Here is a 26,259-nt window from a genome sequence, read left to right as displayed (position 1 = left end):
CCATAGGCTTTTCCTTTCTCACCTCTAAGTATGTTCTGAGATTAGCAACTGGTTAAAAGAAATAATAATATATATATATATTTTTTTTCCTTTCGGCTTATCTTTTGATAAAGCAACATTATTTTAATGCCATTATGTCCATTTTTAAGAATGTAACTAGCCCTGCCTTCTAAGACTCCACCCAGTCACTAAATACCATATCTAAGGGCTTGTGTCTTTTATGTCTCCCAAAGTACTTACAAATTGCTAATGTGGGTGTCATGGAATGTTTTTTGTCCCCTCAAGAGCCTTTGGTATCCTATAGTCTAGCCCCATAATTTCACAGGTGAAGGCTGTGAGACCAGATGTAAATTGGCCAAAGTCAGAGCAAACTTGCAAGCCAGTGTGGGACTGGCACCAAAATACGTTGAAGTCCGCCCTCAAGCGACAATATTGCCTTGCCATACGTTGGGCTCTCGGGATCCGCTCTGCACTGATGGGGTCAGCTTGCTCCAGACTCACAGGAGGAAAACAAGGGAGTTGTGAAAAAGGAGATGCCAAATGCTGTGCATTGTGTGGTGTGGTAGCCGCAGCCAGCAGACTGGGCATGCAGGGTGAGCAGACAGAGCATGCATCCTGTTCCCCCAAGGCTCTCCTCCTTCCTTTTCTTCCGAGATCTGAAAATCTGCCTGTCAACACCACTTCACTGAACATAGGCTTTGTGAAAGGTGCTGGAAATACAGAGAGGAAAAGTCCTGTCTCAGGTCTTTCAGAGCTGATGTCTGATTCTGTGTGACGGGGTTGAGCAGGTGTGGCCCAATTTACCTAACTAACACTGCTCCACAAATCCCGAAAAGCTTTCAATTTAACCTATCACAAAATAGTCGAAGGCCACAGGTCACCCCAAAAGTATGTTTGCTACACAAAGCCGGCCATACTGATGGGACTTTCCCACATCCCCAATGTCAAGTCCCCTCTTTCAAATTTCTTTGCTAAATCCAACACATACATACCTGCCTTTACCTAGGAAAGCATGCTAATTGTCAATTTCAACCCAAACTGATCCAGCCATTTAAAAACCTGTAACTTCTGCAGATGCGTTTAAAAATGACAGTACACGAGTTTATTTCATGTGAAGACACAGCCAATCACGTCTCTAACCTGGCACAAGCACGCAACTATTTGTGGGATGCATCAAATAGGGAGTGCAGACTCTTGGTTTCCATTGCTAAGTCACTTTGCAACCTGGGAGGAACTATTGTTCTCACTGATAAAATAGGAAGAATAATCCTCTCCTACTGACCTTGAGAAGTTTAAGGGTGCAAAATGAAATAATAAAGATGAAAAGATTTAGCATGGGTGGCCTTGTGGGAGCAGCACTGGGCTGCTAACCCGGTTGTGGGCGTCAGCTGTCCTAACCATCCAGCTCCCCCTGCAGGGCACAGATGAGCTTGTCTGACGCTGTGACGATCTCCACAGAACTGCAAACCCTACATCCAGTTGCTGTTACATGGTATCAGCTCAATGGCAATGGGTCTAGGTTTTGAGTTCGCACATTTGACACTAAGTTCTATTCATGGATACGCTTACTATAACTTTTCCTCTGCCCAAGAAGCATAACGCAGAGCAATAGCGGCACCTGGAAGATGCTGGATAGGTCTCTCATATTGAAGAGATAATGAAATTTAACAGCAGTGGGCAGAAAGCTCTGCAGCATCATCTGGTGAAATGCGATCGCAGCCTGGATCACAGCGGGACCACTCCTGAGGATGGATGGACCAAATTCTTGCTGCTGGAAATGGGAACCAAGGATCTGGCCATAGATGGTGGTTAGTGCATCCACGGAAGGAAAGTTAAATGCAAATACCGTGAAATGCCTCTGAAAGAAAAGCAAATACAAAGGTTGCATAAAACAGAGATTATAATGGTACCAGGCGTTTGAAAGCACATAGCCTGTGTTGTTTTTTCTCACCGCTCCCTGATTACATGCTCACTGACATAACCCTCTGTAGTGCCTTCCACTCCCGAACCTGGCCACGTGGCTGGCTTGAGTCAACAAAAGGAAATGGGGAAGACAGCGAGCCCGTCCCCGTCAGAGGCTTTTGCACTTCTAATGTTCTAGGACACTCCCGTCTTTGATAGTTCCGCAAGCCTGCTGAGTATGAGATGAGACAAAATCCATGTAGGCTAGCCTACAGTCAATCCCGGACAGGTACACAAGCTCAGCCAAGACCAGCCCACCAGACTCCAGAGTAAGCCAGCAAGCAACACTTAACTACTGTGCACTGTATAGGCGGGGGATTATTATTATTATTATTATCATTGGACTTATCTGCCTAACTAAATATTCTGGATGAGCCCTAATCTGTATTCAAAAGAATGTGAATCAAGATCTACTATGTTTGAGTATTCTATTTAGGGGGCTATTTGGGAGAGGAGAGTGTTAACACCCCACCTGTAGTCTAGGATTGATTGTGAAACTGCCCACCAGTGGATTCATGCAGGCAACATACTGGCAGTTGTGAACTTCTTTAAGCTTCACCTTTTGTCTATCATACCTAAAAGACAAGAAAGAGAGTCTTTGGTCCAACAGCCGGGAATCTTCCACTTCTTGAGCGAGTCCTTCAACAAAGGATTTCCTTTGATCCTCACAGTTGTTTTGTGAGGCTGATCTCACATGCATTATCAGAGGGGTCCACACAAGCTGAAGCTTGGGAAACTGAGCATTACACTGTATCTCTGATGCCCAAATCACTATCTGGAGCTGAACTGAAAGATTCTGAATCAACCGTTTTCTGCTTACTGATCCTCACGTGAGCCTGCCTGGGGTCAGGAAACCTTGACCTCCTGGCAACGAGGCTGGCCTTTTCTGGGAAGCTTCACGATGCCTTTGACTCATGGTGCTTGTGGAAAATAGTGGCAGTGCCACGGACTGCCAGAAGAACAAACAGATCTGTCTTGGAAGAAGTGCAACCAGCATGCTCCTGGGCAGCAGGGACGGCGAGACTTTGTCTCACCGTATTTTGGACATGTGACCAGGAGAGACAAGTCCCTGGAGAAGGACATCATGCTTGGCAAAGGAAAACATCAGGGAAAGGGAGGAAGGCGCTCAACAGGATGGACTGACACAGGGGCTGCCCCAATGTGCTCCGGCACGGTGGCCATGGTGAGCATGTGCCGTGGCAGGCAGTGATGTGGTCTGTTGGCCAAAGGGCCACTCTGAATCAGAAACAACTTGGTGGCACCTAAAAACAGCATTCCCCATGGCAAGCTTCCCTGGATGGGCAAGGGCATTCTCTCTCTCTAGTTAATGGCAGGGTCATTATCACTTTGTGATACCCAGATATTAATCAGTATGCACACTCCACAGAATAAGGTCGAGCTTCTCTTCAATCACGTAGTGTGAAGTAGCCCTTAACACAGACATGATTTCTGGAGATCCGAACCTTTCTAGCATATTTTCCAATTCCATTCTTCTAAAGATACAAGGGGGACCTCTTCCATGGAAGATGATGCAAAGGGTGTCAACGAAACCCAAAACGTTTACACAAAATGCTCCCAGAAGAGTAAGCAATTGGAGAGAATTCTGTTCAAAAATATTTATATATCATGAATCATTTGATTCAGGGATGGAAATAAAATCCAGAGAGCTGCTTACCAGTGTCCATAATCAATATGCTGTCGAATCAGAGTGTGGGGTTGGACAGTGCCATACACGTCCACTTCAGGCAGGTTCATGTCATCAATAAAGTAAACCAATTTTTTATTTCCTACTGGACCATAGTTACGGCCAGCCTTTTTCTCTAGAGGCTTCTCAAGAATGTCTGAAACAAACATATGTCTATCAATCACAGATAGAAGGTAAATCATCTGTCCTGAGCCCCTCCTCCACCCCCATGTCCCCACTTCATTCCAGGCATTCTGCCTTTGAAGGCTAGGAATCTAGCTGGGGCTCTCGCCTCTGGCCGCCTCTGCGTCTTACTCTTCCTCCTGCCGACCTTGTTTTCATCCTGCCTCTTCTTTTCTCCCTTCAATACCACATCACACTGGCCATGGCCTCCAGGATCACTCCATCACTTTTCTGTGCCCATGCAAACCATGACCCACCGCTCCCCCGTCTCCTTTATCTGCTTGGCAGGAAAACCTAAGAACCCCTCCAGGGAGTCCCCCACACCTTTCTTCTTGGGCGATAGGAGCGCAGAAGGAGAGGACCAAGTGTGCAGACACAATCCTGTGTCTACATTGAGCAGATTTCCTCAAAGGACTGCATGACTTCTTTTGAGGTCTTTGAGGGAAAAACCATGGGTGTACACAATGCAAAACTGCAAATAGGCATCTGAGATGCATTATTTAATGACTTGGCACTCTAGACAGCTAGCAAATGTCTTGAAGGCAAAGAATTGTATCAGATTCATTGCTAGGTCTCTGATGACTACTACAACCAATAAGCCATTCGTTAAATGAATGAACAATATACTAAGTATAGAGTGAATATATAGGCACATCTATCTTCCAAGCATCAGACACACACTTTCAAATGCTTGGTAGATAGTGGTTCCTGGCATCTGGCTGTTCTGCAAACTCCAAATCTGCCTTTCCCCAGACTCTTCTCAACAACATCTCATCCCCATTCATAACCCACTTCCTTGCTTTTGCTTTCCATGTTTCTACATATATGGCCAAAACTTTCTTAGGGGGCCAGGGAGCAAAGTACCACAATCATCACTCTCTCATGGACGCCTCTGCCCAACCCACGCCTGTAGATGCTGCCTCACTCGTGTTTCTTCCAACACTCCTAAAGTTTCATCGCTTGCTCTACAACTCTAGTCCAGGAAAGCATTACCTTTAGGGGCTGGTCTCCCTCCACTGTTGTGAGGAGGACGCAGGCCCAGGAAGTGTTTCATTCTCTGAACAGGGTCAAATCAGACTGAGGGCACCTAACAACAGCAAATCCTTCCACACTTCCGAAACGTCAGTTCTCTTGTTCTGTTTGCCATCAAAGATTTACCATCCCCTACCAGATGGCATACAATCCCCTTAGGTTACGTGTAAGTATTCTGTACAATTAGGATGACAATTTATCTCGATTTGCCAGGGCCTATCCCTGGTTTTGAACATCCCCTCAGCCCTTGGTAAATCACAGTCAAGCACCGCATCTATAGTAGAACCACAGTCCGCCACATCACACCGGCCCTTTTCTGTCTTCTATCCAGCTACTGTGCTTTGTCGTCGTTCGGTATCCTGCAGTGACAGTGACCCTGAGCACAACAGAACGAAAGACTGCACCATCTCCAGATTGTGCCTCGCTTTGAGCCTACCGCTGCAGCCACTGTGTCAGCCCACCCGTGTGGAGGGCTTTCCTCCTTTTCAGTGGCCTCCCCTTGACCCGGCATGACACCCTTTCCCAGGAATGGGCCTCTCCGGACAACCTGTCCGCAGTATGTGAACAGAAGTCTCAGCATCCTTGCTTCTAAGGAGCATTTAGGTTGTACTTCCTCCAAGATAGGTGTGTTTGTTCTTTCGGCAGTCCAAGGAGTCCTGGCGGCAGAGTGGTGATGTGTTGGGTTGTGACCCGCAAGGTCAGTAGTCAGAAACCACCAGTTGCTCCAAAGGAGAAAGACAGGGGCTTTCAATTCCTGTCAAGCATTACAGTCTCAGAAACTCACAAGGACAGTTCTGCCCTATCCTGTAGGGTCACTGTGAGTCGGAATTGACTCAGTGGCAATGAATTTGGTTTGGTTTGCAGCCCATGGTACTTTCATGTTCTGTGTCAGCACCACAATTTAAATGTATTGATTCTTCTTCAATCTTTGTTATTCGGTGCCCAGCTATCCACATGCATGTAAGGTGATTGAAGATACCAAGGCTTGGGTCAGGGCCTGATACACTTAAAGTAACATCTTTGCTTTTCCACACTTTAAAAAGGTCTTGTGTAGATTTACCCAATGCACTGCATTGGTTAGTCTTATGGCTGCTGCTTCCATGAACACTGATTGTGGATCTAAGCAAGACGACACCCTTGACAACGTCAATCTTCTCTCCATTTATCATGCTGTTGCCTATCAGTGCAGTTGTAAGGGATTTTCTTTTCTTGACATTGAGTTGTAGTCCAGACTGAAGGGTGCAGTCCTTGACCTTCACCAGCAAGTGCTTCAAGTTCTCCTCGTTTTCAGTACGTACAGTTGTGTTATTGATCATCACAGGTTGTTAATAAGGCTTCCTCCCATCCTCAGCCACATTCGTCTTCGTATAATCCAGCTTCTTTGATGATACGCTCAGCGGACAGATTGAGTCAGGATGGTAAAAGCAAAACCCTGTTGCACACCTGTCCAGATTTGAAACCATGCAGTCTTCCCTTGTTCTGTTCACACAACTGCCTCTTGATCCGTGGGGTTTCCACATGAGCACAAATGAAGGGTTCTGGGAGTCTCCTTCCCGCTGGGTTTTCATTAACAAATGTGCCCTACAATTTCCTGTCCCCCATACCTCTGCTGAACTGTTCTAGCCTAACTGTGGCCCCCTCGGTCTACCGCAAATGTCTGGCAGCGCATGGTTACGGCTGCAGCCCTGCAACGCCTCATGTCGCCGTCATTAGTCCTCGTCATCACGTTCTAAGACTTAACTGATGGTTCATGGTCTGACCTTTCTTCAATAAAACACATTTGTGAATTTCTTCTAAATCTATCCCTTGTACTTGTGTATTTTTTAAAGTAACCAAGATGCCCTATCCTACATATACTCTCCCTTCCATCGCTAAGACAGACAAAGCTAGACGAACAAACCAACCAAGCTGGCTGCCACTGAGCCAAGCTTGGCTCATGGCAATGCCATAGAGGCCAGACTAGAGCCAGTTTTAACAGCTGACTGCTTAGAAGCCCACTGACAGCCTTTCATCCGGTTAGTAGTCAACTGTTTATCTGTTTGTGCCTCCCAGGGATTCCTCTGATCTTGCTGGGAATCCAGCAAATTAATCCAAACCAAATGGTTTATAGGCAAAGCAATGGACATTGCTGATGTCAATGCTATTTTAAAGAATAATTGCTCAAATAAAATCATAAGTGATCGAAAAAGTCAAAACCACAGCAACATTTAAATAAATCTAGCCAGGGTGGTGATGAGATTCACCTGAGGCCTAAGAAAAATGCTGAAAACCTAAGGGCCAGCAATAGTCTCCTGGGGCCGCACAAGACCCAGTCTTGGCACCTCTGGTCTCTGGTTCCTGGATGAAACAGCAGAAACGCTTACTTTGCAGAGCCGCCGACGTCGTGTAGTAGTTGAACGGCACGCGGGATATTATGTAATCCTTGGAGAGGCAGGCAAGGGTGTCACCCACAAACACCGTTTTCCCCACTCCGGCATTTCCCACTAGCATTAGTGGCTTTCCCTTCTCCAACAGCAAATCTATAAAATATTTAAGGCGAGTGGTCTCTGCTGTGTGAACAAGAGCTGTCTGGGGAGGGGGTGGGAGGAAGGAAAAACAAAAACAGGAGAGAAAGGTGAGAGCGAGACAACATGCAGAATTCCCTCTCTGAACAAACATCATCACTTTGGAGTTGGGACCCACAGAAGACTTGGTCCAAATTAACCTCCAGCTAGGTTTTCGTTTGAAATGGTCAGTGTTCAGAAGTCAGAGCTTGAGAAAACAGTTGGGTCATGCCACTGGATTACCGAAGCCTGAGCAACGGATTGCTTTTTCTTCAACCAAGACTAGTAAGCAATGGACTTATATTTTTCCAAATTAAGTACTACTACCTAAGGCTCCTTTCACAGAATGCCTGCTCGCGGCCCAGCCACATATCTGGAATACACAAAAGGCATAACTCAACCACCCACGCCACGTCAAGAGCTGATAAACCTTCGAAAAGCCAAGCCATGTACTATTCAAGATTGACAACAATTCCTTGGGCTGGAAAAATTGAGGGGCAAGATGGTTACACAAAACAACAATAATAAGCGTGGCAGTAGAGTTTCTTGTGGATGAAGATCAAATTCACAAACAGCTGCTTTTAAGTGGAATATTGACAAATCTAAATCTCATGTCAAACTGGTGCATATTTCTGTTAACAGAAATTTTTATAGCTGACTTTTTCTGTCTTGAAAATTGGTTACGCATACATATAAACAGATGAGTGTTAATTGTGGTAACTTCACCCTTGTTCACCCGTTGAATATTCAATGCTTTGAACCATTAAATATGTTGCCCAGGGCTACTGTGGGGCCTGAGAAAGTTGTCCTCACTCCTAACAAAAAGATGTAAGAAAGTCCCTTTTCCCCACTGAAGGGGATACCTGGGCCACTGAGTGCATGAGCGACCCCGGCCCTTAGAACGAAGACAAGGTTAAGGGGCACAGAGCAGAAATGAGATGACGTGGGTCCTGGATGATGTCACCACATCACAGATTTCGTCATGCTAGTGGGTCGCCCGATCTGTGAATTCGCTTGTGAAAGGATACAGGTCTTCACTCTTGGGCTTTCTGTTCTTGGAAACAAAACCCACTGCCGGCCAAGTCAAGTCTGACCCATAGTGATCCTACAGGGCAGAGTAGACCTGCTTCCTGGGGCTTCTGAGGTGTCAACCTTCACAGGAGCAGAAAGTCCCACGGAGATGCAGTAACACTTACCTATATTCATAGAGTACTGCAGAAACAATAAGTCCCAAAAGGAATCAGAATGGCAGGATGTTGAGGTCAACATGTAAAAAAGGGTAAACAGGATAAGGCTAAAAAAGAAAACTGTCGAAGAAAAGCGAGACAGGAAAGAGATGTTCAAGGACAATTGATGAGGAGAAACTGAAAACCAGAACGCGTCACTTGGATTCGTCAGCTCTCAGATGAAGTGGAGACATGAGTATACGAGGTGAGATTAAATATAGTCATTTTATTGTTTAGGGGTAAAGTAAGTAAAAATTCTACCTAAGACATTTTCAATAAAAGGAGAAATAAAAATCATTGAATGACTAGTTATTTGCCTCTGATTTTCATAGAAACTAAGATGTTTTTAGGAAGATATCAAGAAACATGTTTCTGAAGAACTAAGAGAGAGAGAGGTTGCAGAGAGAGAAAGAGAGAAAGGTTGCAGAGAGAGAAAGGTTGCAGAGAGAGAGAGGTTGCAGAGAGAGAGAGGCTGCAGAGAGAGAGAGGTTGCAGAGAGAGATAGAGAGACAGAGAGAGACAGAGGTTGCAGAGAGAGAGAGAGAGAGAGGTTGCAGAGAGAGCGAGAGAGGGGTTGCAGAGAGAGAGAGGTTGCAGAGAGAGATAGAGAGACAGAGGTTGCAGAGAGAGAGAGAGAGGTTGCAGAGAGAGATAGAGAGACAGAGAGAGACAGAGGTTGCAGAGAGAGAGAGGTTGCAGAGAGAGAGAGAGAGATTGCAGAGAGAGAGAGAGGGGTTGCAGAGAGAGAGAGGGGTTGCAGAGAGAGAGGTTGCAGAGAGAGAGAGAGAGACAGAGGTTGCAGAGAGAGAGAGAGAGAAAGGTTGCAGAGGGAGACAGAGAGAGACAGAGGTTGCAGAGAGAGAGAGAGAGAAAGGTTGCAGAGAGAGACAGAGAGAGACAGAGGTTGCAGAGAGAGAGAAAGGTTGCAGAGAGAGAGAAAGACAGAGGTTGCAGAGAGAGAGAGGTTGCAGAGAGAGACAGAGAGACAGAGAGAGACAGAGGTTGCAGAGAGAGAGAGAGAGAGGTTGCAGAAAGAGGGCGTCATGTTGCTGAGACTCTCCCAGGGAAAGAAAGTGTTCTAGGCCAAGCATCTCAACACAGAAGTCAGTCATCAGGTGAGAGAGAGTCCTGAAAAGCGCGGGCTCCAACAAGCACAGTGTGGCTGAAAATTGCCATGTTCTCATACCTACCTGCAGAGGTACCTCTGGGTCCAAGGTAAATTGGGGGATTTTATCAGCCCAGGGCAGGAATTTCTTATTTTTGTGGTCCAGATAATAATCAAATATTGTTCCTTGAGACGGAAACTTCACAGCTTTCATCTCTTTCTGCCACCACCGACTGAATTCGGCTGGGTGATTGGACAGCTGGGAGGGAGGACAAGAGGACTCCTTAGTGCAGCGGTGAAAACACCCACAGTCATTTCAAATGCTGCTCGACAGACAGTGTTCTCACTGTACGAAGCTGGCCTTTAGTAGGGGATGGGGGAGCTGACACCGCCCCCCACCAAAATAATAGAAGTAAGTTCACATGAGTGATACTATTATCGAACAAGAGCCCTATAATTGCCATACATGCACCAGGTACTACATTTTCTAGAATAATTATTCATTTAAAGGGCAAGATAAGGTTAAGTGAGCCTTAAGTTACTCTTGCTTATGCTACTCAACAATGAGCTATTTTGCAAAGTACTATCCCAGGTCAGACCTGCCACTGGTTAGCAACCGTGAGTGCGGATTTTCACTGATATATCCGTTAGTGGTAAGATTAGGTATATAAGAACATTAGAGGGCTTTAAACATTGTCAGTGGTATCCCATTTCTATACTTTCCTATATATTCTGAGATTATAATCTTCCTGGATCTTTTCGCAACAACATACAACCTCTGTTCTAAGTAGGTGGTCACTTTTTGCAAATGTCCTTACTTAGGAAAGCAAATGCTTGGCTACTTCATCTTATTCTCTCCATTAATTTTTATAATTTTATTGATCTTTGAACTCTCAATCTGAAATGACTTCCACGAGGGGCAGAGGGCAGACAGACATGGTCTTGGTTTTCTCGCAGGCAGAACTCACAGAGACCCTCTCCTGTCGGCCAGACAAACCCACAGTGGCAGAGAGGCTCCCTTGCCATCAAGTCAGTTCTGGTTCACCGTGATCCTACAGGACAAGGTAGAACTGCTTCTGTGGGTTTCTGAGACAGCAGCTCAACAAAAGCAGAAAGCCGGTGCTTATCGTTAACATGACCAGCTCAGATGGCATTTCTTCGATTCAAGATTACAATTTGGACAAGAGAGACCTGGTTCCTGTGTACAGTCAACCATCAAAAACCTTTCAATATCCAGAAGATGACCTGGCCTAATTTAGGCTTTTATTCTTAAAAAGCAAACAAAAAAACTAATTATGTACACATTCATTCATCCCAAAACTTTAGGGCTTGTTATAAAATAATAGATCAGGTTTGGAATCCAATTTTCTATTTGTAAGTGAGATATTTACAAAAATATGTATTTTAGATACAAGTTTATACAGCAAATTGGGTTCCCATTTAATTATTCCATGGCATTGGTTACATTTTTTAAAAACCACCTGTTGGCATGCTCAGTATTTCCGTTGTTTGTTCAGTTTTCACCCATCTAGCTTCCCTCTACCTCCTTAGAGTCTGACTTTCCCATTTGGGTTGGTGTTCGCCAGCTGGCCTCCTAGAGATGATTGTTTAGGGAAGCATAGATTCAGAAGTGACACTATTTTTGGCTGATCCAATATTTGACTGAAAGGTGACCTCTTGGGGGAACTGCAGTTCCTAGTTCAAAAAGTGTCTAGGACAATAGTTTTGGGGTTTCTATTATTTTCCATCAGCCCAGTTAAAGTTTAGTCCTTTTTAATGAGGAATTTGGATTTTGTTGCATATTTTCCTCCCATTCTACTTGAGACTTTCTATTCTGTCTCTGGTCAAACTGGCAGGTAGTGGTAGCCAGGCACCACCTGGTACTTCTGGTCTCGGGCTTGATGATGGCGTAGTGACATCTATGTCCACAGAATGACCTGGCCGTGAATTCTATGTCCATGGGGCCATCTAGCATAGAGACTCTTGGTGAACCCTAGCAATACAGTGTGCCTATTATCTGCAGCAGTCTCATAATTATTCAAGACTTTATCTCCCATTTTTCACCAGAGAAATTTCTTCAACCTGCTTTTCTTCTGATGTCCTTCTGCCTTTGGACTCTGGGGTCATACTATGTACTGGGCCACACATGTGGTGAGAGGACGGCTGGAGGGGAGACTGGGTTGAGACAGTCTGCACATAGAGTCTGCTCCACTAAGTTCCAAACCAGCTGATCACATGCTCCAATAGATCTCCATTTAAATGATCAGGGGCATAGGATATGTTATCAACCCTACCAACGCTGGTCTCAAATGAAGTTCGTGGACCATTCTCTGTGGGCAGGATACCTGCCACCTTCTGGGTGCATCCAAAGAGTCCTGGTGCCGCAGTGGTTACTCAACTGAATTGTTAACGTAGAAGTCAGTCGTTTGTAACTGTCAGCCACTCTGTGGGAGAAAGACAGGGCTTCCTAGGGCTGTGAAGTGTGATGAGCTAGGAAACTCACAGAGGTAGCTCTACCCGGTCCTAGAGGGGCACTATGAGTCTGCACCCACTTGATGGCAGGGAGTTCTTAGTTGCATCAAAATATACACGCTCTAACCATTCTAGTAAAATGGCTTTGCCTTTATTGACAAATTTTTGATTCATCAATTCATTTAACCAAAATGCATCTGTTGCTTAAGAGAAGAAAACAAACAGAATCCTTACTTTCCTAATCGTTGGGAGAGATGGAGGGGTAAAGGGTTGACATGGGGATAAAATGGTGGAGAGGCAGATGCTAAGCCAAGAAATACAGAAGTAAAAAAATAAAAATGTCCGTTCTCTGAAAATAAAGTTTGTTATCTGCAACAGTAATGGGGCTGTCCAATTTTCAAATGGATGCACCGAGAAGCCATCTTTGAGAACCGGTACACTTTAGAGAGATGGGTCAGGAAGAAGCCAGCTAAAGCAAAGGTCTTGTGGTAGGAAATAACATGTTTGTTCCAGCAATTGGCCAGTGCAGCTGAAGAACTGTGAGTGAGCGAGGGGAACGTAGTAGAGGGAGAACAGAGAGATAGGCTCTGTCAGATCCAGAGGTCATGCAACTAGTATTAAATTAAAAAAAAATACATTATGAAGGCAGTGCGAATCTATGAAAGTGTTTTAAAGTCTGGAGAATAACATGATCCAATCTGCATTTTAAAATCTCTCTCTGGTTGCTGAATGAATAATGGAATACAGGGGTGAGTAAAAAAACAGACAGACCAGTGAGGATGACTACACTTCAGAGGCCAGGTGAGAAAGGATGGCGATTTAGAGGAGCTTGTGAAAGCTTGAGAAAGGATGGTGATTTAGAGGAGGGAGTGGATCTGAGATGCATTTGGCAGGATCTTGGCAACAGCCTGGATTAAAAGGACAAATCCTGAGTGAGTCCACTACAATTTAAACATGGCTGTCCCTAATTAACTTTGTGCTCTTAAGCACGTTAGCTTATTTCTCCAGGCTTCAGTTTCATACTTTAAGGGGAAAAAAAAGAAGTGTCACTGTTGTACCTATCCATATATTTTATTGTTTGGAAGATGCAATGATAGTCTATGGAAACCCCTCAGCACACTGCCCGACACGTGGCAGGCACTCAAAGTATTGAACAGCTCTCTGTAAGAAGGGAGAAAGTAGAGGCTTTCCACTCCCCTAAAGAGTCACATGCTTAGAAATCCACAGCATGGGTCTATCTTGGCCTCTAGGGCTGCTGTGAGTTGGAATAGCCTGAACAGCAATGACTGTGGCCTTGAGTTTTATCCCTAGGCACATTTTCTGTGTCTGCTCCACCCAGGTTGCCACCTCATGACCTCTCTTCTGAATGTTTCCTAGCCAGAGACGTGGTAAAGGTTTAAGGATGACGATGGGATTGACTGTCCATTGGGGAAGGCCCGGCTATCCCTGTGATGCCCCAGCTGCTGCTGGGATGACCGCGAGAAGGGGGTGGGGCAACTGTAAGTGGATCAGCTGGGAGGAAAGTGGGGAATTATGATAGGAATGGAGAGGTCTCCTCTGTCAATGTCCTGCTCATACCATGTTTACCTATTTTATAATCCTGGAAAAGGAGAAACCTTGAGAAAACCATCAGCAACGGGAAGATTCTCTAGGTGGCTTCCATGAAGACCTAGAAAGCTGCACACATGGGTTGCAAATTGTGCGTGAATGAAATACTACAAGAACCCCCTTCAAGAAAACCACATGAAGCCAACCCAGCGCTGATAAGAAACCATGGATTCTGCGAAGGGATAAAGTAAGATTTAGGAAGCCAAATGAACCCCAGATTTAACTAGATGAGTGATGGTAACCTAATGACAAGAAGCGGAACCAGCACCCATTGATGCCAACTGCTTATTTAGGATCGGCCATGGGCAGAAGGCTAGGGTATCTGTCAACGTCATTCTGGGGCTGACATTTGGAAACATCCAGGGAAGCCTGGAAAATAGGCTTGTCACCGAATTGAAACACACATGTTCAGGGCGACCCTTGGAAACACAATGCCTGAGAGCAGGGCAGGGGCACCACAGCGGGCATGGGCTTCGGAGACAGATCCACAAGGGTGGGAATCCAGGGTCTGTCATTTCCCATCAACATGACCTCGGACACATTGCTTTGCCTCTCGGAGCTTTTCCTTATCTGCATGACGCGGGTACCTTGAAGAGGGATTATTGTAAAGATGACATCAGATCATCTATATGTGCAGAGGCATTTGGAAGTCTCTGTAAAGTTCTGAAGTTAGAACAGTCTGACTTTGATGGGGAACGTGCAAACAGTTGGCGTGCATGGTGTGTGTGTGTGTGCACTTTTAAAAAAAATCAAGAAATGGTTGCCTGCACGAAATCCGAAGCCAGGACTGGTCTCTGCCAGAAATGGTGGCAGATATGGCAGAATTTTGCCTCCAGCTAGAGTGAAGACCAATGTAAAGAATGGGCCAGTTTGACTGTGGTTTGTGGGTGACTGCCCTGGAAATGGTATGGGTGACTAATTAGCAGTATGAAAGCCTATAGACATGGAGACCTCTCCGAAAGTTATTATGGGGGCCCAGGGCCTTCTAAAAATGATGTGCTCCTGAATGAAGGTCGCAGGGTTGGAGAAGAGAAGACCATCTTGACAGTTACTTGATTAGTGAAATCAAAGGTATCTGAAGATCATCAGGTGTTTAGCCAAGGAGAAAGAGTGTCTCCCCGGTTTTTGCCTGGAGTTCCTCTGGTGGATCACTGACGAAAAGAAAGAGTAAGGAGGTGGCATGACACGGGGCGGATGAAGGGTCCCACCTCGTGACAATGGGTCTGACTTTCCTGCTGGCAATGCTCCAGAGGCAGCTGCCAATGGCCAACCTGGGGCTCAGAGAGAGTGGGTTGAAGGCCATGACTTTGACAGGTGACCCAGAAAATATACAGGCTTAGCAGAGAACAGGGATTTAAAGGAGATTCACGTTTTAATATTCAAAGAAGAAAACCGGTTCGGTTAATGACTTCTAAACATACCTGGTCTTGAAGTAGAGTGCCTCCGAATGCCCAGATACAAGCAAAGGCAAAGTAGAGTTCATACACTTCTTTGGGGCTGTCTGAAGGCACATTTTCAGGGGTCAACAAACACTCCAAAAGAGCACAAACCGTCTAATGAAAAAGAAACAGCCGTTCATTTGAGACCAACATTTCTTAAAACCGGGGAACAGATTTAGGTCTTTTCTACAAGTCCACTGGGGAGAGCCTCCTTCACTTCTGTTGGCTGGGGACGTTGGCAGAGACAGAAATCACTGCCGTGGATTTCCCAAGTCAATGGTGGAAAACGTTTGTCCTTTTAAATAATGCGGTCTTCTAGATAATAACAAACTATGGACGGGCAGAACCCTCAAAAATTATGTTTCCCAATTAATAAACACTGTGAGAAATAAATATTGTAAGAGTTCATATAGATAAAATATCAAGACTAGGGGAGTCTACAGAGATCTGAGGTTAGAGGTTACCACGAAAGCGGGGGAAGGGGAACTCACAGCTTAAGGGACACTGAGCTTCTGTTAAGGAGAATGAAAAAAAATCTAAAATAAATAATGGTTGAACAAGTTCTACAGGTGAAGAATGTTGAAATGGCTAATGCTCTGCTACATATATAGCTACTACAATAAAAAAAAACTACCATAAACACTGAAATACATATAAGTGAAAAGAGAAAAAAAGGAATGGGTCTCTATCACCTTTTAAAAAATAGAGAATCATCACAAAACAGAGTATCTGATAACCCAATGTCCCCCTAAAAGAGATGCTCACGACAGTATTCCTTATCAAACAGTGCGACTCCAGTCTCATTGGGAGTGACTATCAATGATCGTGAATGCGCACGACCCCACTGTCTGAACAGCACTTGTGTAATGATTTTCAAACTGTTGCACATTTACATCAACTACTCTCCTCTAGTACTCTGACAGTAATTTTCCCACCTGTTGTCATAAATTTAGAATGTCACACTGGCAGCCTTAGCCGCTGGCATAATTTAGACACCAGGATAAATATAACTGGGGAAGAAATAAATGCTGTTCAGGAACTTGTCCTTCACACACGGCAGGTGAAGTACAGTGCACTATGCTGGTCTTAAGCGAGCCCTGCGTTCAGGGCCACATCAGCAACGGACGTGGCAGGTACAAAGGGCTTTGCCAAATGAACCCATAACCAGAAATAAGCACACTTTCTGGCAAATTCTCTGAAGCACAAATATATTTGTGAACATAGTCACTGGTCCCCAAAAGCTGAAGGTGCCCTGGCCCCAGTGTTTGGAGGCAACAATGGATTTTTGTCCTTTTCAGACCCTGAGCAGTGGAAGCCACCCGTCTGGACCATGCACGCTCCGTCTTGCTGGTCATGAAGAGGGTGGTGGGGAATCACAATCAACATGGAAACGGGGTCTTGGAAATAATCTTCCAATGTGTTTTAACTTAAATAGTTGAATACCTGTTGTGTTTTTAAATCTCTCTTGATTTCCATTATTTAGCATTTGTGCTTTATTTATCAAACAAAATTACCTTTTAATGAAATAAAGCTCACCGATATTTTGTCAAGAGCAATAACGCAGAACTCCAGGGCTCTGTCATTTCTGAGTAAGGCCATGTTGTTCTAAGCAACGTCAAGATCAAACAGAGGCGACTGAAGGGTGTGACGGTGGCACAATTATTTGAGTTGAAAACTCTAATGACACAAAACACTGCTTCTCTAGTTTATGCTACACAGAATCCTTCAGAAAAGTATTTTGCGCCTCAGGCCAACAGTGAACAAACACTCATTGCCATGTGTTTTCTGAAAGAATGGATACCCATCACTAAAACTACAAGTTCAAGGTATTTCATATGTTGGGTAACAAAGTTCCTTGACCTCTATGCCTCCTTTATACCCTGGTTGGGCACCAATTCCCACTGTAATAAGTAAACCACAGGAAAGAGGTGAAAAAGGACCCGGGGCTGGAGTGACATTCTGAACGCTACAAAGGAGGGAGTGCGGCAGAAGTCACGTCAACTCCCACTGACCTCGTTTCACACTACTCTTGAATGAAAACGTTCACACCACAGAGAATCACACAAATACACAAGTCAACCCGAGAAAAAACACGGTCCTGCTTTCTGCAAGTTTGACACCAGAGGAAGTCTAATTAGACTAAGCACATAGTTAATTCATTATGAATAAATTCAGACCTGCTTTCAGAAATAAATTATACCTCAGATAATTACTGTTGAAGACTAGCGTTTACTTAATTGGTGTGTGAATTATCCCCCAAATCCTGAACTTTCTCTTCTTATTATGCTGGTAACTCTTTCTAATTTCGCTTTTAAACACATTTGGTAACAAGGAACTTACTTAATGGTAACAAAGTCCTTAGAAGTTGATTTTGCTTCCACAGGGTCTGTGGGGAAAGGGCTTCTCTTGGTTGTGAAGCCTTTTGTGAAGTTGTATACTTCCACAGGCCAGGGACACTGTTCCTTCATGCTGACTAAGATCACAGCCTTCATTTCCGTGTGCTGTGCATTGTTTTCACTTGCTTCCATGACAACGTAGCGTATGTACCCTTCTCTTACCAGCTGCCTCACGAGTTAGGATGAGAAAAAAAAACCAGCCCTGGGAAATGATGCCCCCTTCAACTACACTGCCATGGCCTCTAGAAGCTTTGGGGAGGAGAAGGGAGGTCAAGGACAGGGACAGACCGTGGAAGGCGGGTGGGTGGCCACAAGCTGGCAGTAGAATCCCCATGTTCCCCCTTCTTCTCAGCTGACATTCTAAACTGTGCTGCTTGATTTGATTCCATCAAAAGGCCCACTGCTGAGCACCTTCTGGGGCAAGTAACTGAGACAACACAAGTAAATAAGGCCCCTAGAACTCAGTTGTAATTCTGTTCAAATATTCTTGGAAAACAAAGAAAGCAACGTGACCCTGGCTGCCTTCGAGTCGAGGCCGACCCACAGTGACCCTAGGAGGACAGAAAAGAACTGCCCCCGTGAGTTTCCAAGACGGTAACTCTTCCCGGGGGGTAGAAAGCCGCGTCTTTCTTCTGCAGAGCTGGCTCGGTTTCAAACCGACGACCTCAAGGTCAGCAGTCCGACATGTCACTGCCATGCCACCAGGGCGGCATTAAATGCTATGAGGCGGGAACAGGGGACTCAATGAACACACATCGTGCCTTCCCCGTGCGCGAGGGACGAAAGCACGGCTGCTTCTGTTCAGATTTACAGCCTTGTTCATGCAAAGGGGCAGCTCTGCTCTGCCCCACAGGGTCCCGGGCAGTCTGGGATCTAACTCGAAGGCAGTGAGCTTTGAGTGAGTTCCATTTTCCAGTTCACGATCCAGGGAAGACACCAACCACACACCCAGCGGCAACCGCGTGTGAGAGGTATGAGGCCGACGCGCGGCCACGTCGATGATGTCATTGAGAACAGGTGAGTACCAATGAGCTACAGCCCTATTTCAGTGGTGATGGGCAGGTGGGAAGGGAAAGGATCAAAGGATGCCATGCTTAGCAGACAGACCAGGAGCGTCTATCGAGGGGGATGAGAAAGCTGAGAACAGATGAAGACGGTTGTATAACACGCCGAGTATAAACTGCACATGTGAAGAAGGCTGAAGTGGCAAAATATGCTTTGTTGCAAATGTGTTTACAAAATACCACACACACACACTATGGGGAGGGGACAGGGCGGGACAACCAAACAATTCCAGAAATCTTTCCTTCTTCTTGACCAAGCAGACCCTTCCTGTCCCCTTAGCCAAGGCACGCTGGCCTGTGGGGGCCAGGGCGAGCGTGCCCCACCTACAAGCACACACAGACCTGCACCAGGCTGGGCTCAGGGATGGAAGTGATGGTTTTAAAGCTGGTTCTCAGTTTCTCCAAGCAGGCAGGAACATACTTATCAAACAGAATCGTTAGGTTGGCCTTTTCTGATTGATGCCGCCTTCTGTCTATCCAACTGGCCACATACCTGAAAGAGAGCACGGGGAAGCTTTCATGGTGTGTGAGGGTTCAAAGGCCGAGCGTCACCCAGTCAAAAGCAGCGCCCTTCAACACAGCTGGGCGCAGCACTTCAGGGACACGCTCAGGGAGCGCATGCTACGTCGCAATTTGCAAATATTTTAAAACGGCCCTTTAAAAACGCGTCTTAATGGCCATTTTGCCTTAATGAAAAGAACGTAAAAGAAACTCCTAATAGCACTTAGAAGTCAAACATAATAGAGCCTAAGTAGGCCATTACGGAGCATTTATCAGGAAGTGCAGGGTGCCACTTCCTAAAGGACCGAAGCTAGGCGCGAGGCATAGGCCTTATTTATGGAAACAGCTTGGGATTTTTCTTGATTAATATTGGCATCGATGGTTTAGTCATGAGAAATCTGTTCAAAAATAAAAAGGTGAAAGACCCAGGGGGACAATTGCAAACCAACCCCCCCCCCCACTAGAAAGCAGGTCAGCTTCAGATAAGTGCCTCTCCGATCCCAAACTAAAGATCTCCGCATTGATGCCTGTATATAAACCCACAGCTTAGAAAATGTTATCAATTCATGCACATTTACCCCCTTCCCCTCCACTCTCACTGCCCTCAAGCTGATTGTGACTCATCTGGACCCTAAGGGAAGGGTTGAAGTGCCCCTCTGGCCGTCACAGGCTGTGAGAGCCCTGTCTTTCTCCCGGGGAGCAGATGGTGGTTTCAAACTGCTGATCTTGGGGTTCGCAGTCCAAAGCATAACCACGAACTACAGTATATCTTAACAGTCATGAAACAGCAATAACGTAAAGCCTTCCTTCCTTGCATGCATCAGAGTTTCTAGGTTGCAACTGCACGATATCATCAACAACAATCAGTTGCTCAGAAGCTCTGGGGAGGAAGCCGTGATAATAAATTCAGTTCTTGCTGAGTTTAGAGGAACACCTGGATTCTCAGGCCAGGTCCAGCTAAACTTGCTTTAGGATTCAAACATTTGAGCAGCTCAGAAAAACCAAGGCAAGATGACTAACAGAAGCCTCCCTTTGTTTTCCAAAAGGTTTTGTAACAGGGTTTTATGAACGTTTTAGATACATTTCTACAATGGTTAGATTTAGACAACGTCTTCTCTTCAAAATGTTTGAAGGCCCAAGAGCAATCATTTTCCATTGGAGGCACACTGACTGCTGGCAACGTGACAGAGCACTTCTCTGGGTGGGTGGGTGGGGGCTCCTGCCGCAAGACAGGACAGTGCTGGCGAGTGACTGACCGAATGGGGACGCTGACCTGGCAGCTCCATCAGCTGCCGGAAGTGAACTCACACTACGTAGAGTTTAACATGAACAACAGAAACAAAGAACCAAGAATTGGTGAAAACTTCGTATGTCTAGCTTACTATGAAAAAACAAACAAGCAAGCATTGGCTTGTTGTTGTTAGGTATCCCTGAGTCCATTGTGATGCATCGCCAGGGGCAGCTATGACCAGTCTGTGGATCAGTTATTCTGCTGATTCAACTCAGTGCCTTTATTGTCCTCACTTTGCACCTACCCAGAGCTTTCTGAGGACAGTGGCTGAGTAGAACTCCTCATTAGGGTTTTCTGGGCTTTAACTTTGTGGGAAGGTTACCTAGTGGTTCCATGGACGAAACATTGGCCTGCTAACTGCAAGGTCAGCAAGGTCAGCAGGACAACCCCCCCACCCCCCCCAGCTACTCTGCAGGGAAAAGAAAGAGCCCACCTACTCCTGTGAACAGCTGTAGTCTGTCTCCGAAGTCTAAGGAGCAGTCTTCTCTGTCCTGCTGGGCCACTGAGGCAAACTTGACTTGATGGCACGGAGTTGGGGGTTTATTTTACTGGTTTTGTTTTAAATCTTTAGGGGAACAGATCTCTCTCTTGTGGAGCAACTAGCTCGGTTCAAAGCTCCACCTTTCTGTAAGCAGCTGAGCACTCTCGTGTCTTGCCAGCAGGGTTTCATGGGGATTGCCTGAGGAGACAATGGTCCATCCAGCCAGACTACCGGCTCTACTCGGGGCTTCATCTTTTTAACTGTATAATCTCCAACAAGCTCCTTGACCCCCTCGGACCTCAATTTTCTCACCGGAAAATGGACATGATAATCATATGTACTTGGTAGGCTGGCAGGCTGGTGTGAGGATTAAACAACTTCCCTCTCGGCGCCTTTCTTAAAGGCAGCAGTGCAGTGATAGGATATGCAGAAGGGCTGTGATGGCAATACCAAGGGGCACACCTCCCCACCCGTAAAACCCCATCCTTCCCGTTAGGAGAAAGGGCAATGAAAGTCCAGCTAGGAATAAGAGCCCCAACACCGGCCCTAGAAAAGAGAGGTGGGCTGTGTGCTGAGGGTTCCATTGGCTGGGGACCAAACGTCCAAGGGAAAACCTGTCTGCTTCCACAAGCAAAACTTGCTGATGCACAAATTACCTCCACCAGTGCGAAGTTCTATAGCAAGAAGATGCATTCATAAACCAGGAGGCAGAATAAGCCCTGATTATACTTCAAAAAGGAAATAGGAACAAGCCCCAAAGGATCCGTGATAGGGGTCAAGTACACCAGCGGGTCCAGGGAATTAAAAATAAAAAAAATCTTGGTTGACAATTGTTTAAAATTTTATATATACAACATTATCACTATAATTTAGAATAAAAATAAATATTGAAAGAATTTAGAAGAAGAAATGCTCTATTTAGGTTTTGTGTCAACTTGGCTGCGTCAGGATTTGCAATGGTTTGTCAGTGAACACCTCCTAGTCCCTGATGACCTAACACTATGTAATCACTCTCAGTCAGTTGTAAACCTCAACAATAGGGTAAGATTGGAATGGAATGCAGTCTTTCTTAGGGCACAGCCCATTGATGCAGCCACTTCTCAATCTATCTCACTGAGGGCCTTCCGTTTGTTGCCGCGCCACTCCACTTTACCAAACACAATGTCCTTGTCTAGGGACTGGGTTCTCCTGACAGTATGTCCAAAGTATGTAAGATGAAGTCTTGCTATTCTTGCCTCTAATGAGCCTTCTGGCCTTACTTATTCTAATATAGATGGGTTTGTCCTTTAGCAGTTCATGGTATTTTCAGTAGTGTTCGCCAGCACAATTCAGATATATCTCTTCTTCCTTATTCCTCATGGTCCAACGTGCACATGCATCTGATGCAATGGAGAGTACCATGGTTTGGGTCAGGCACACCAGAGTAACATCCTCACTCTTCAATACTCTAAAGAGGTCTTGTGCCATAGATTTACCTAATGCAATGTCTTTTGATCTCTTGACTGCTGTTTACATGAACACTGATTGTAGATTCAAGTAACAATTTCAACTTTTTCCCTCTTTATCATGATGTAACCTATTGGTCCAGTTGGGAGGATTTTGATCTGCCTTACATTGAATTGTAATCCATGCTGAAGGCTTAATCCTTGATCTTCATCAAAAAGTGCTTCAAGTCCTCTTCACGTTCAGCAAGCAAGGTTGTGTTATTTGCATACCGCAGGTTGTGAATGAGGCTTCCTCCAATTCTGATGCTGCACCCTTCTTTATATAATCCAGCTGCACTGATGATTTTCTCAGCATACAGACTGAATGAGCATGGTGAGAGGATACAACCCTGACACACACCTTTGCTGATTTTAAGCCATGCTCACTGGTTCTATTCCCATAACTGCCTCTTGATGCATGTACATATCCATGTTAAATATCCATTAAATATGAAATGTAAGAATGCATATTGATCTAAACTGAATAGCTGTTTGTGGTTTACTGTAAGTTCCTGGTGGTGGGAAGTGAGTACCTAAATATATATAGTCTTTTGATTGTCTAATTCTTCTGGATATGATTGGACTATTGAAATGTATGATATGTGGATTAAATGCCAATAAAATGTGAAAAAATCAAAATAAAAGATAGAATTCTCTGTTATTGTTGGTTTGCCAACTCACATAAGACAGGCATGGGAAGCAGGCTCGAGGAGAAAGCAACAGGATGATGGTCCCAGAGGGAACTGGGGGAGAAGGAGGAGGGGGAAGGGAGTGGTGAGTAAACAAGGCCATAGACAGGGAACTAGGCGATTAAAAGCAACAAGGAGGACACAGAGATCCTGGGGGTACTGGAGCAACAGCAATCTAGCTGAGAGGAATTATTAAGAGGTGGAAATAGGGTGAGCATGATGGTGGGGCAGGAGGAAGGTAAAAGGAAACAGAGGAAGGATCTAGAAAGCAAAGCTATGGATAGAGATATAAGCATAGATGTGTACATATGTAAACACATTAATTCATAAAAGTAGCGGTATTGGCCTAGGTACATATATTTATATGGCAATACACTGAAGTAGTAGATGGACTTCAGCCATTCTGCTCATACCCTCCCTCAATGCAATAACACTTTGTTCTAATAAACTGGCATTCTCTGATGCTCACCCTCCCCGCACAGTCATTGAAGGCAAAATGTGTGCATAAGCAAATGTAGTGAAGAAAGCAGATGGTGCCTGGTTATCAAATGATATAGCATCTGGGGTCTTAAAGGTTTGAAGTTAAACAAGCAGCCATCTAGCAGAGAAGCAACAAGCCCACATGGAAGAAGCACACCAGCCACATGTGCGATCATGAGGTGCCATCAGGACCAGGTAACAGGCATCAGAAGACCCAAAACAAACAAAAACAAATAAAAACATATTGTTGAGAAAAAGGGGGTTCGGAACAGAGACCTCAAACCCATCTGTAGACAGTGGGACATCCCCTCACAGAAGGATCACAAGGAAGGGATGAGTCAACCAAGTACAATATAGCACTGAGACTTCCTTACCCCCTACTATCATGATCTCAGTACTGCCTTTCACTGTGCGATAGACTGGAACAGGTGCACAAGTGCAGATAAGAGCTAAGGGCTCATGACACATGAAATCCAGGAACAGGAATGGGAGTAGCAATACCCAAAGGGGGAATTGCTACTAGGGGAAAGGAGGGGAGAGTAGGGGAGGAAGGGGGAACTGATCATAATGATCAACATATAATCACACCACCCCCCACTTCCAGGGGGACAAACAATAGAAACTGTCGTGGAAGGGAGACAGTGGTCTATTTATATATGAAAATAATAATTTATAATTTATCAAGGGGCCAGGGGGGAGAAGGGAAAAAAAAGAGGAGTTGATACCAAGGGCTCAAATATAAAGTAAATATTTAGAAAATAATGATGGCAACATATGTACAAATACACTTGATACAATTTATGTATGGACTGCTATAAGAGCTGTAAGAGCCACCAATAAAATGATTTCTTAATAAAAAACTTTAAAATAATAAAACATATAGTCTTTAAGGCAGCTTCCCGCTATTTTGGAAAAGACCCTAGATAGAAACTTTGAACAGATACATGGAAATTAAAATATCCATAAAAATATATCTAATGGTCAAGATGCAGCTAATTCCATTAGAAATACAATTTGGGTGTCTCTTCAGCCATCCTGTGGTCTTTGACTTACTGGATGAAAGTCTTTCTTTAAAGAGGGCTTTAGACTGCACTTTTGAGTCTCTCCATGTGATATGATTGAGGCTGGACATTAGCACCCAATACCACCACCCAGGTTTAGACTTCTTAAATAATAATAACAACAACCAATCATTCTTTCCACCAGCCCTATCTCATAAAACCAGCCCTGCTCTGCACACAAGCCTGGACGTAGCTTTGCTTTGTGGTAGTGTGAAGGGATGTGATTTCTCAGGAGCAAATCAAATCCGTACAAAGAAAAAGAGCAGCAACAGCCAGGGGTCTGGCAGGAAACAGATGTCCAACTCCAGTGAGGATCACAGGGGAAGGATCACTAGAAGGCGCCTGTTTAGAAAGGGGTGGGGAGGGAGGAGAGAACCCACAAGGGCCAGGGCCTTGCCTCCGGGTGATAGCAGAGGCAAGGTGATTCTGCTTACGTCTGCAAGGTCAAGAGAAGAGCCCCGGAAGAAAATAATCCTACGGTGAGATTATAGGAGATCCTAACTGTGACCTGGAGTGGAGAACACAGGTATGCTAACCTGACCCTGCAGGAAGGGAGCCCGAGACAGAAATAGCCTGACCTCACTCGCTCTTTCCCCAGGACTCCTCCCAGGACTCCTCCTGGGCCAAACCCAACCGGAGGCCAGAAGGCCAGGGGCCCTGTGATGTGGTCCAACCAGGGCAGCCTCAGGAAAGCAGAGCAGGGGAGGGAGGGTGGAGAGCAGGCCCGGGGTGGGGCAAAGAGAAGACATCAGACACAACAGTGCCAGGCAAAAGCATGTGCTCACCTGCAGGGCCCAGTTGCTAATCCTGGGGATGGCAAGGGACCTCCGAGATGAATAACATCTGGAGACTAAGCAAAGGGACACCATACAGCAGCTCGACATCAAGGCCTTACCCATGGTCATGTATGCATGCCACAGACACACACAGACAGGCATGTGCTCGCTGAGCAAAGCGTGTATATCTAAGTGCTCTCTCTGAGCTGTTTTTAAATTTTATTTTGTCATTGAGATGTTTCACGGCAAAGCATAAGCCAATTCTGCCAATTCCACAGTACCGCTTAGCGCCGTTGCTTCGACCTGTACAGCCATACACACCCTCCTCTCCTGGGACGCTCTGCCCCCACTCACATAAACTCAGCCTCCCCAAGGTTCCACCGAATCTTTCAAGTGCTACTGGCACTCAGAGGCCGTAGAGACAGTCCTAAAACAGCCTAATCAAGCGACTGTTATGACTTAGCCATTGATCCAACGGAAGATGCGTATGCACAAGATGAGTGGGCAATGATAGGGCTCAGGTACTAACAAAGGCCCACTGTTGTGAAGCTGCCATCGAGGCAGGCCCCGAGGCAAAGCACTCCCGTGGCTGGCGGAGTAGCACTGCCCCACAGGATTTGCCCAGCTGCAGTCTTCCTAGAAACCAATCTCTGGGCCTTTCCTGCCTGGGTCTGCTTAGGCGGGTTTCAACAGCCAACCTGCGGGGGCCAATCACCTTTAAATGGGTCTTGATCAATTTAACTTCAATGCGTCTTCAAACGATGACACATTTTTCATTTTCA

The 26,259-nt window shown here is 45.4% G+C and overlaps 1 protein-coding gene across 1 annotated transcript in view; it reads right to left on the bottom strand.

The window, feature by feature from the left end:
• DNAH11 (dynein axonemal heavy chain 11) overlaps positions 1-26,259 on the bottom strand; it is a 330,595-nt gene that overhangs the window by 144,761 nt on the left and 159,575 nt on the right. Inside the window, 7 exon segments of the mRNA XM_045288657.1 lie at positions 1,619-1,858; positions 2,435-2,537; positions 3,638-3,803; positions 7,225-7,429; positions 9,821-9,994; positions 15,237-15,368; positions 19,057-19,207. Of these exon segments, the coding sequence (XP_045144592.1) occupies positions 1,619-1,858; positions 2,435-2,537; positions 3,638-3,803; positions 7,225-7,429; positions 9,821-9,994; positions 15,237-15,368; positions 19,057-19,207 (1,171 nt within the window).

The sequence above is a fragment of the Echinops telfairi genome, unplaced genomic scaffold, assembly GCF_000313985.2.
Source record: "Echinops telfairi isolate 266 unplaced genomic scaffold, ASM31398v2 ScPeMD7_23;HRSCAF=83, whole genome shotgun sequence".
Lineage (NCBI taxonomy): Eukaryota > Metazoa > Chordata > Mammalia > Afrosoricida > Tenrecidae > Echinops > Echinops telfairi.
The sequence above is the reverse complement of the archived record's forward strand: the minus strand, read 5'-3'. Positions and strand labels throughout refer to the sequence as shown.